The sequence below is a fragment of the Rhinatrema bivittatum genome, chromosome 7 (genome assembly GCF_901001135.1).
Source record: "Rhinatrema bivittatum chromosome 7, aRhiBiv1.1, whole genome shotgun sequence".
Classification (NCBI taxonomy): Eukaryota; Metazoa; Chordata; class Amphibia; order Gymnophiona; family Rhinatrematidae; genus Rhinatrema; species Rhinatrema bivittatum.
In genome coordinates this window covers 142,224,667-142,236,687 of record NC_042621.1, presented here as the reverse complement: position 1 = coordinate 142,236,687, position 12,021 = coordinate 142,224,667, and the positions used below count along the sequence as shown (strand labels likewise).

At 45.9% G+C, this 12,021-nt stretch overlaps 1 protein-coding gene across 3 annotated transcripts in view; it reads right to left on the bottom strand.

The window, feature by feature from the left end:
- The window catches only part of AIFM2 (apoptosis inducing factor mitochondria associated 2), a 59,643-nt gene that overhangs the window by 22,656 nt on the left and 24,966 nt on the right, over window positions 1–12,021 (bottom strand). For all 3 annotated transcript variants that reach the window (XM_029609284.1, XM_029609286.1, XM_029609285.1), the window contains exon 4: window positions 3,320–3,439. In XM_029609284.1, coding sequence (XP_029465144.1) covers window positions 3,320–3,439 — 120 coding nt within the window. The remainder of the gene's footprint in view (window positions 1–3,319; window positions 3,440–12,021) is intronic.

The window sequence follows — 12,021 nt, the reverse complement described above, 5'->3', positions numbered from 1 at the left end:
CACCCCCCCTGACGCATCTTTACCCAGGTCCTCCTCAGGCTGGGAAGAACTGGGCTAAGTAAAATCAGATGAAGGTAATTCTCCCTGAGCCTCTAAGCTGCGCTGGCACAAGTTAGAGGGAACGCCTGGCTGAGATGCCCAAGTGTGACAGCTCAGAGGGAGAGGCATTTAGGTTTCTTAGCTACAGGCACCAGTCTGTCAGTACGCTTAACAGGCAACTGAAGGATGTGCGTCCAGCTAAATTTGTGCTGTATAATACATGCATCCAAGACTTAGGCATCCCAATCCTGGGTGTTATGAGTGGCCAGAGGTAAGCGCCCTAGCCCAGATAGTATGTACAGGCAAGCTCGTGCCAAAAACAGATGCTGCTACCAACTGGGCACCCAAGCAGGTGCACAATTGGACGCACTTGTACGAACCGAAGATCCTGAAGAGGGCAGGAAAACATGTGCGAAAACAGCTGCTGCGACCTACCACATGGTGCACAGAGAAAAGCCTAAGAGTGGGGCCTAGCCCAAAAGGGCTGCTCAACCTGCCAGGTTGCCCATGTCCTTTAACCTCCCTTGGGAGTGGGAACGAATGTCAGATCAGCGCACCAAGCACGGAGACTCGGGGAAGGAAGAGGCCCAACAAAAAATGTTCATTCTCTGTATTTAAGCTTTACCTGTAGAGAGTCCAACCACCAAGATTGAGAGAATACTGTACAAATCTCATCGTTGTGTGAGTTTCCTCACTCTGAAGGACATCAAATAGTTACAAGGAGTGCACTGTTCTGTTCATACATCTCACTCTGCATGTAAAAGTGTCTAACCCCTACCACTACCTAAACCTCACCTCGAGTTACTAGGTGGGCCTCCTATAGTAGCATAAATAGCTAACTACTACAAGGGCCTTGTAGATTCTCTGTCTCTCGATTCCCCCCCCAGTGGTGAAATGAGCACTTTGCAGGTAAGAAAATACAATTGTGTAGGTATTACCGCAAAAAGTTAAACTTTGCAGTAACACCTATGCGAAGTGCTAAGATAACACACATTGCGATAAATAGGCTATTACCATAAAACAAACCCTTTTTCCTATCGCATGCAATATTTACTGCATTTTGATAAATCTAGGCCTTAATAAGCTAGGAAAAGAAAAAAAAAAAGTCTTAAGATGTTTTCTAAAAGCAACTAATTCGGATTTTGCCTCAACACAATAATCAAAAATATACATAAACAGCTTATAAACGAAAACCTAATTGTCTCTCAACTCCCTAGGAGCCCAGGAACAGAGAGCAGCTACACACTCTACCCAAAGACCAATGCAGGAACCAAACCCATATTGTTAACATGACAAATTTAGAACATCAACCTTAGGTTCTCAAACTGCTCCAGACTGAGTCCTATCTAGGACTCTCAGTTTTAAGGGATTTTTTTTTTTTTTCAAACTTTGCCTGAAAAACATGCTGAATATTGACCTCAAGATTTATCTGGCTAAATTCGGGAATTAGCTGGACAAATGATGGAATTTAAAAAAAACTCCTGTGCACTGAACACTTCCTGGTTATCTGGCTAATAGGAGCATTTATCAAAATGCTATAAGGCGTTTTCGCATGTGTTAAGGGCTTATCGCATGCAATAGCACCATAACATATGGTGCGATGCAAATCTGAAAAAGAGGAGGAGGAGTTAGAGGCGGGAGTGGGCTGGGTTTACCATTTTGCGAAGCCCTATCGCACAGCTTTAATGCTGATTTTAGCTACCCTTTTTTCAGTAGCGTTAACCTGTGTGATAGCTTGCGTTAAGGCTGTATCACATTTTGCGACGTGTTCTCACATGCCTGTTTTAGTAGGAGAGAGGGACCCACCTAGTAACCTGAAGTGAGGTTTAGGTATTAGTGTAGGAGTTAGGGGCCACTTTGACATTCAAGTGAATCATACGAACAGAACAGTGCTCTTTTGTGAAAATTTGATGACCCTCGAAGTGAGGAAATACTCAAAGATGAGATTTGTGCAATGTTCTCTCAACCTAGCTTGATGGACTCTTTATCTGGGTAACATCAAGCTAGATTGAGAGAACACTGCACAAATCTCATCTTTGAGTGAGTTTCCTCACTCCAAGGGTCATCAAATCTTCACAAGAGAGCACTGTTCTGTTCGTACGATTCACTTGAATGTCAAAGTGGCCCCTAACTCCTACACTAATACCTAAACCTCACTTCAGGTTACTAGGTGGGCCTCCTATAGGTATTTATATCTTTATCTAGTGTGGGGGCATTATGACTAGTCTCTCTCCCTTCTCAGTGGCTCTGATAGTAAACCTGGTCCCCCCAGTGGTTGTATGTAGGAAATACCGCACTTATCTCAAAGTGCGAAAAAGTTATCGCAATTTGCAGTAACTTAGCTCTTCGCATAGTATTAGGCAGTTTATCGCAATTTGCGCTATTACCATAAAACACGCCTCTTTTTCTATCACATGTGGTATTTAGTGCATTTTGATAAATCCAGGCCTAAGTTATTAGCCAAATAATCTGAAGGCATTTTCAGGACAGGATTAAGTTATCCAGCTAATAAGGAGAATTACAAAGCCACAGTAGTTTATCATGGTAGGAGTCAAATATCATGGAGGGGCATCCCCACGATATACAGCCTCTCCATGACAATCTATTGTGGTACAAACGCATGACAAACACTCACGCTACAGTACAGGGCCTAACTATGTGATGGTGGTCCACCTCAGCTTAAAGCACCCAAGGCTCACCCCCAGGAGGTCTTCGGAGAACCACCCCTGCCTATTTTTGAGGCAGCTCTGGCCTCCGACAAAAAAAAAAAAAAAAAAGTTAAAAAATGAAATTAGGCAGACTGCACAGTGAAGGCCTGCTCCCTTCCCCAAACCCTCCCCTTAATCCAAAAAAAAGCCCCCACATCTTTTCAAACCACCCTCTGTCCAAACACTAAAATATCTCCGGTGTCCACTATCTTCACCCAAGCCCCCTGGTGGTCTGGGGGGGGGGGGTACCCCCACCCCACCTCCAAACCTTCCCATACCTCTAATTGAAATCATTGGTCTTCAGTGTGTGCCCAGAGTATTCCCTAGCTCCAGACCTGATGACAACATTTTTCAAGATGATGTCAACCTGACCTTACCTTAATCACGTGATACAAAGTCTCATTTATGCTTTCCTTTGTATACAATATATGAAATCTCATTTCCCTTTAGAAAAGCAAAATTTATTAAACACACACCATGGACTATTCTCAAATGAATTTTACCAAAGGTATTGATTGAGTGAACCCATTTGAAAACAGCATCCCATAATATCAGACTATTTTTAATCTTACCTCCTTTACCAGATCCTCATACATCTGGATGGCATCTTCCATGCTAACCGGCTGATTAAATTTACCCGGGAAGGGCCCATCACTCCCCGTAGCAAGGATAAGGTGAGAAAAAGGAAGTTTCTAAAAAAAAAAAAAAGATAGTTTGGCAAGGTTAAAATAAGTAGGGAAATGTTCTAACTTTTTTTTTTTATTACCAGAAAAAAAAACCAAACAGATAATATTGCACCAAAACTAAAACTGCGTGCAATGAGTGAACAGAATTACAAAAAAACAAAAAAAACAAAAAAAAAGTAAATATTTTGTTTTCTGAAGACATTTAAGGGGGTCCCATATATTATGAATTTGTCTTCACCTATTAAATCTCTCTTCAGCTGCCAGCTTATACTATAGGTTCTGCAGGCTATGTTCCTCCAAGTATTAAAGTCAATTTCAGATTCATTTTTCCAGTTACATAAAATTAGTTGGATAGCTAAAGAGATATCAAAAAAGCTTTCATTTTCCAGCTGGCTTGTCAACCCAAAAATTTGCTCCTTCCCTCTGAACATGACCAGAAGAAATCTTTAAATTTTAGTTTATCTTGGATTCTAGACCAAATATCAATCCAATACTGTGTCACACAAATACAGAAGAAAACCAGAAGAGAAATTGTACCAGTCTCATTTAAGCAAAACCAACATTTATCACTCAATGAAATGGAGAAATTACTTACCTGATAATTTTGTTTTCCTTAGTGTAGACAGATGGACTCAGGACCAATAGGTATAGTGTACTCCTGATAGCAGTTGGAGACGGATCAGATTTCAATCTGACGTCAGCCCTAGTACATATACCCCTGCAGGAAGTGCAGCTCTTCAGTATTCTCCTCAAAGCATTGTGGATGTATGTATGACTGAATAATTTGATTAACTTTATAACTAGGCTAACAATTAATTTGAACCAGTTGAATTGGTTATAGCTGGAGACCGCCAGTGCCCTCAACCGAGAAACGTCATCCGGTAGGATGGGTGTCTTAGCTGAAAGAAAAGCATGGCTTACCCGTGAATCACCCGAGAATTCCATGAATAACAGTAGCCCTGGGTGGGATGCTGAGTCCATCTGTCTACACTAAGGAAAATGAAATTCAGGTAAGTAATTTCTCCATTTCCTAGCGTGTAGCAGATGGGCTCAGGACCAATGGGATGTATAAAAGCTAATCCCGAACCGGGTGGGAGGCTGCCCGTGACCCACTTAGTACTGTCCTTGCAAAATGCTGTGTCCTCCCGAGCCTGAACATCTAGGCGGTAAAACCTGGAGAAGGTGTGGATGGACCACCATGTTGCCGCCCTACGGATCTCAGTGGGTGACAGCATCTTGGTTTCTGCCCAGGACACTGCCTGGGCTCTAGTAGAATGGGCCTTGACTTGTAAAGGCGGTAGCTTGCTTGCTTCTACGTAGGCTGCCTTGATGACTTCTTTAATCCAGCGGGCTATGGTTGCTCGCAAGGCCGCTTCCCCTTGCTTCTTCCCGCTGTGAAGGACTAATAGATGGTCCGTCTTTCGTACAGATTCAGACCTTTCCAGGTATCGGACTAGGAGTCTGCCGATGTTGAAATGGTGTAGACTTCGAGCCTCTTCCAAATTCTTATGTTCATCTGGCGATGGTAGCAAGATGGTTTGGTTGAGATGGAAGACAGACACCACTTTGGGGAGGAACGATGGAACTGTGCATAACTGGATAGTTCCCAGGGTGAGTCTGAGGAACGGCTCCCGGCAGGACAGTGCTTGTAGCGTGGATATACAATGGGCCGAACAGACTGCCAGCAGGAAGGCTGTCTTCAATGTTAATAGTCTGAGAGACAGGCCGCGGAGAGGTCTGAAGGAGGTTCCTGCTAGGAAATCTAGGACCAGGTTGAGGTTCCAAAGAGGCACCGGCCACTTTAGGGGTGGTCGGATCTGCTTGACTCCTTTCAAAAAGCGGGAGACATCCGGGTGAGAGGCTATGTTGCCGCTCTCTCTTGGTTCCGTAGCATGACAATGCAGCCACCTGTACCTTGATGGAATTGAGACAAATCTCTTCTGTAGGAATTCCAAAAAAAAAAAAAAAAAAAAAAAAAAAAAAAAAAAATAAATCGCAGGAATTTTGACTGACCGTGGTATGATGTCGCGGTCCTCGCACCAGGCTTCAAATACTCTCCAAATCCTTATGTATGTTAGGGATGTGGAGAACTTGCATGTTCGGAATAGGGTGTCAATTACTGCCCCCGCGTATCCGCTCTTCCTCGGCGAGTCCTCTCAATGGCCAGACCGTAAGAGAATCGAGCTGGATCCTCGTGGAGGATTGGTCCCTGTTGGAGCAGGTCTCTGTGTGGAGGTAGGGGGCTCCCTGTCAGCAGTCTTCACATGTCTGCGTTCCACGGTCTTCTTGGCCAGTGCGAGACCACTAGACGTTTGGTCTCCTGTGATGATCTCTCTTGTGGATGATTGCGCCCAATACGAGCCATGGCAGGAAGGCATATAACAGTCTCCTGTGGCCAGGTCTGTACCAGGGTTCCTGCCTGCAGCTGAAGAAACTGGGCACTTGAGCGTTGGACCGGTTTGCCAGGAGGTCCATGGTTGGTGTTCCCAACAGTTTACTATCAATTTGAATGCTGTGGTCGACAGCCACCATTCTCCTGGGTCTAGACTTTATCTGCTGAGGTAATCCGCAGCGACTGTGTCTTTCCCAGCAATGTGGACGGCCGAGATCTCTTGAAAATTCGGTTCTACCCATGGACATTAGGGGTCTATTTCCAGAGACACCTGTTGGCTTCTGGGTCCTCCCCGACGTTTGATGTAGGCCACTGTTGTGGCGTTGTCCAACATTACTCTGACCGCTTTGTCTCTGAGTCTGTGACCGAACCGTAGGCAGGCTAGTCTGACTGCCCGGGCTTCTAGGCGATTGATGTTCCATCCAGACTCTTCTTTGTTCCATTGCCCTTGGGCGGTTAGCCCCTGGCAGTGTGCTTCCCATACTCGTAGGCTGGCAACAGTGGTGAGCAGGATCCAGGTTGGTGAGGATAGTCTCGTTCCCTGGCTCAGGATGGCCTTCTTGTAGCCACCATAGTTGGGCCCGAACTCTGTTTGGGAGCTGAAGACGTACAGTGTAGTTCTGGGACAGTGGATTCCATCGTGATAGTAGTGAGCGTTGTAGGGGGTCTCATGTGAGCTCGTGCCCATGGCGCTACTTCCAGTGTGGATGCCATGAGGCCGAGGACTTGTAGGTAGTCCCATGCTGTGGGGCGAAGTTTGCTCAACAGGGTCATCAGTTTTGATCTCCTTGTCTGTGTCAGGATGACCTTGTCTTGTTTGGTGTCGAACTGGACTCCCAAGTATTCTAGAGATTGGGAGGGCTGCAGGCAGCTCTTGTTTGTGTGTTGACCACCCACCCGAGGCTCTCCAGTAGTTTTGACTGTTGGTTGCCTGGTGGCTTTTCTCTGGGGATTTTGCCCTGATCAGCCAATTGTCTAGATAAGGGTGCACACGGATTCCTTCCTTCCTCAGTGTTGCTACCACCATTATGATCTTGGTGAATGTCCAGGGTGCATTGGCTAACCCGAATGGTAGTGCCGGTCCAGGATCGAGAAGCGTAGAAAACGCAGATGCTCTTGATGGATCGGAATGTGTAGGTAGGCTTCCGACAGTTCCAGGGATGTAAGGAACTCTCCCGGTTGTATCCCCCTTATTACAGAGCATAGGGTTTCCATGCGGAAGCAAGGAATCTTCAGGTGACGGTTGACAGTCTTGAGGTCCAGGATGGGTCCTAACATTCCTTCTTTCTTGGGGACGTTAAAATAGATGGAATAATGTCCAGTATTTATTTGTTGTGGAGGCACCGGTGTTATAGCCTCTAAGGCTAGCAATCTGGTCAGTGAAGCTTCCACTGCCATCCTCTTGGAAAGGTCATGGCAGGGGGATTCCACAAACTTGTCCGGAGGAAGGTGGTGGAAATCCAGGTAATATCCCTCTCGAATGATGAATAGGACCCACTTGTCCGAAGTTCAACCCATCTTTGGTAGAATAGAGCAAGTCTGCCCCCTATGGCTTCTTCCTTTCGACGGGTTGGCTGGGGCCTGGGCCCGAGCTGGCTCCCCTTTTGTTGTGCTTGTTCCGAAAGGACTGGCTTCGGCGTGCAGAGTGGGCAGTTTGATATGTGCTTCTATATGGGTTGAAGCGCTGTGATCCTCTGCCCCTGGAGGTTCGGGGAAAGGATCGCTGGTTTCTCTTGTTCCTGTCCTCCAGTAGCCATGGCAGTGGGGACTTGCCCCATTTGTTGGCTAGTTTCTCTAGTTTGCTTCTGAACAGGAGTATTCCCTTGAAAGGCATCCTTGTGAGTCTTGTTTTGGAGGATGCGTCGGCCGACCAGTTTCAGAGCCAGAGTTGTCTTCTGGCTGCCATGGCGGATGAAACTCCTCTAGCTGCGGTGCGCACCAGATCAGAAGTGGTGTCTGCGAGGAATGATACTGCTGGGTCCAGGGCCTCCCCAGGACTGTTCCTCCTGTCTGTGATAAGCAGACAGGAGGAACCACGGCATGTGGTTCCTCCTGTCTGCTTATCACCACGTCACATGTCACCATGGCACAGCAGGCCGTGATCTGTAAAGACATAGCGGAGACGTCAAAGGATTGTTTGAGGATAGATTCCAGACGTCTGTCTTGAGCATCCTTGAGTGCTGCTCCTCCCTCCATGCAGACTATGGCAACCACTCTCTGGCTGGGTCCAGAGGGTACATGGCTGCCGGAGCCTGCCCCCCCTTGAACGTAGTTTCCAGGGCATCCCATTCCAGGTCAATTAGTTGCTGGATGGCTTGTAATAGTAGGAAATGACGGGGAGGTCTGACGGAGTCCCTCTAGTAGGGGGGTTCGTCTTAGGTTCCCCTGAGGCACTTGTGCCCAGGTTAGTAAGCTCTTTTAAGCCATTTGTGACCAGGTCTGGAAGCTAGTCCTTGGTGAAGCAGCGTCTCATGGTTCGGCAGGGCTCTGTCCCTGGAGGGAGTTCCCCTTCCTCCAGGGGTTCTGAATCCTCATCCGAGTTGTCCGTGTCCCCGAAGGTGGGACTTCTGGGCGGTGGGATCGCTTCCCTGGGCATAGAGGGTCCCGGAATGTTGAGGTCCTCTGGTGGAGCTTGTGGCCGTATTTATAGGAGGCACCAGTTGCATGTGGACGAAGGTATGCAGACCTTTGAAGAATTCCACTCAAGAGATAGATGCTGGGTCTAGACTAAGGGGCACCGGTGTCCCTGGGAAGCCTCGTTTGAGGGGAGTTCCCAACTGTTAGAGAGGCCGCAACCCGGCACTGGCTGGGGAGGGCCAAGAGTTGGATCCCCTAGGGCCTCTTCACACTATATACACAGGGCCGTGCCTCCTCATGCTGTGCAACTCTAGTGTGGCATGCTGGGCAAAGGCACTGAGTTTCTTTTCCGATGGTGTCATGGCTTGTGCGCGTAAAATACAGTTGTGCGCGTAGGTTTGGTGCGCGCTCAGGGAGATGTGCGCACAGGTTGAAGTTATGCGCCCGGCACAGTAAGCGCGTGACTATGCGCATCGCTTGTGTACACAAGGTATTTGTGCGCAAGGCTCGCCTCTGTGCACACGGATCGGAATGGCGGTGAACAGAGCAAAACTGGGATGGGGACCACATCGGAGGGCCTCCATGTGGGAGGACCCTCTGATCTGACCGGGGTCTAGCCTGCTAGGGCAGATCAACCTGGTGGCACCGGTCCCAGCTGGCAACCTGTGCAGCTCCGAGCTTCGGAAACTGGAGACTTAAATATATTTCTACCTTACCTCGCCTCGGCGCTTCCTGGTCTCATTCTGGGCGGTCTCCGGCTGCGGGGGGAGAGGGAAAATACCTTCTCCGCCACCTCTCAGCCTCACTCGATGTTGGGGGCTAAGTCCCCGCCGAGGGTTGGCCACCAGACCAAGGCTTACCTCCGAGGGATTGCGGAAATCACCTCAGGAATTCTCAACTGGGGGAGGGACCCAATGGGTGTAACTGCAGGAAAGTGGGGCTCGTCTGTAGAGGTAAGATTTCTTCTTATTTTGGTTCTCTTTGGTAAAATTACTCCAACGCTGTGCGAGTGTGAATAGAATCCCTAACTGCTATGGAGATGGAAAAATACTGAAGAGCTGCACTTCCTGCAGGGGTATATGTACTAGGGCTGACGTCAGATTGAAATCTGATCCGTCTCCAACTGCTATCAGGAGTACACTATACCCATTGGGCCCGAGTCCATCTGCTACATGCTAGGAAATGTAAAGTTCTGAAATTTCTAATGGTGTTCATATTAACCTATGAGTGACAAAATATAAGGATTGAATAAGATAAGCCAACGGCGACACCCTCAATGATGTATCCCTTTAGTGTGTGGTTTGTTTTTTTTAATCTGGTTCCAACTCAAAAACAATTTTCCATACTTTTTCAAACACCAATATTGTTCAAGGTTGCAGATAAAGAACTTATAAAAAATTTAGTTAATACACTAACAAAATCTCTTTTCAGATTCATCCTGTATAATTCTGATAAATTAATACCACTATATATTATACAGCTAGATAAATATAACCATTTAAACACATCTGAGAGATAATAAATTTTCCTCAGAATTTGCTATGCTACCATATTTTACTGTGGGAGGGGACAAATACCATAGGCCATGTTAAGACACCACGGAGGGGGAGGTCTTCCCACGATATATTTTTCCCCTCCATGTTAGAAAATACTGTGGGGAAGCCACTGTGATATTTTTTCATGAAAAAAAATCCCATGAGAAAAAGTGTCAAAGAGAAAGTAGAAAAGATTGCATGATGTAGTCCCCTTCACCCGGGGCCATCTTCTTAAAAACGGCCATGTCAGCTTGAAATAACACCCATGTTAAAGCTCCCCAGGGGTCATGCAAAGCCCCCCCCCACAGCCTCTAGAGATGGGCTGCAGGGCTCAAATTAAATTTTAAATAAAGTGCCATCATCATGTAATGATGGCCTCTCCCCTATACCACCCCTTAACCATGAAACACCTCCCCCTAGCCAGCAACTCCACTCTAACAGTATCTGGACCCTTCCCCATCCCAGCCAGCAAACCCTCAACTAAAGACCCTCCACAATCCTGACCCCTTTAAGCTAATCTTTCAGCTCCCTGGTGACCTAGTGGGGCCCACAGAGCCTCCAGACCAGCCAATCACTAAATCAATATGGCACCGACCATCTGGACCCTTTACTAGGAATCCCCCCCCATCACTAGGCCACCAGGGAGCTGAAAGATTAGCCCAAGGGGGGGTGGCACTTTGATAGGGTGGCTTTGCAGGTATGATCCGGCTGCTGTTGGAGAGGGAGATCTTTCATGGTTCAGTGGGCAGGGATAGTGGAGAGGCAGTTGCCACGCGACGTTGGAACACTTTATAAAAACACTGTTTTACATTGATGGCTGCGGCACCTATTTTGGACCACTGCTGCCACTTGAAAGTTTCAGTCCTGGAGCTTTGGGACGTATTAACATGCCAATACTCTGGGGAAAAGTTGGCTACAACACCTGAGTTGTAGCTAACCTTTTGGGAAATAATGCAGCTGGTCTTATTTGAGGCAATCTGTTATTTTATTTACATAAAAATAAATATGAATGAGCTGCTTTGTAAACGTTTGCAAAGTTTATGCTTGCAAAGCAGCTAATTTAAATATGGGTTTTTTTTTGAGAAAATATCATGCGATATCACTGCAATAAGTGTGTACTGCAAGTTAAATGCTTAATCTGACCCAACATGACACATCTTAGGTTTATAGGTCTACCTTCTGCCAATGGGTATGAAAATCTGTTAATGGATACAGAACGGGACAGGAGTGCTGTGCTAGTTAAAGTACTCTATGGATCTCTTGCCATATTTTGTAAGAGGAAAAAAAAAAAAAAAAAAAAAAAAAAAAAAGAGGACTTGGAAGTGTGGTGGCAAGCTTTAAAGTGGTTCTGCATTGGAAAAAAAAGTAGTAACCCTTTCAGCAATATTGAGGGTATATTTCTACCAGTGAAGTTCTGTGCTGAATATTTCAGGTGATATTCTAAATTTGCAATTTGAAAAATACATGTGTCTTGTTTCTTTTGCCATGGAGCCCATCAGATTTATACTAAAGGTTATTTCAGAACTTGGGACAAGAATATTTTGGGCACCGAGGTCAGATTATGCCAGAATGTTACTCAAAGGAGCATGGGGAAAAAAAAAGTTTGTTGCTAAAGCAAAATGTTGTACTGGGTGCTGACTGTTATGTTACTGAGCCAAGTGCAAGATTAAATATAAAAAGGGCAGCTTATTTTTTTCTGAGATCCAAATCAATTTAGGTATTCATTGACAAGAATTCTGCTTTATATAATATTTGAAGTGATGTTTACCTTGCTTTGGCCTAATGGCTTAGATACTTGTTCACTCATTTTAAGATTTAATTTTTGAAGTTATATTGCATATTTTGTACCCCTCCCTCCAAACTCCTCAGTACCTCATATCCAATTTTGAGTCATAGGATTATTAATTAAGGTTGTGCATTTGTTTAAAACAAAGGGGCATTCCAAATAAATGGATCCCCATTTGTTTCTTTCTTGGGTCCCCAAAATGAATGGAGGAGGTCCCACAATTTAAAAGAATCCTATTCATCTCATTTGTTTAGTTTCCCATTCATTTATATGAGCCATTGAAGTCTATGGGCCATAG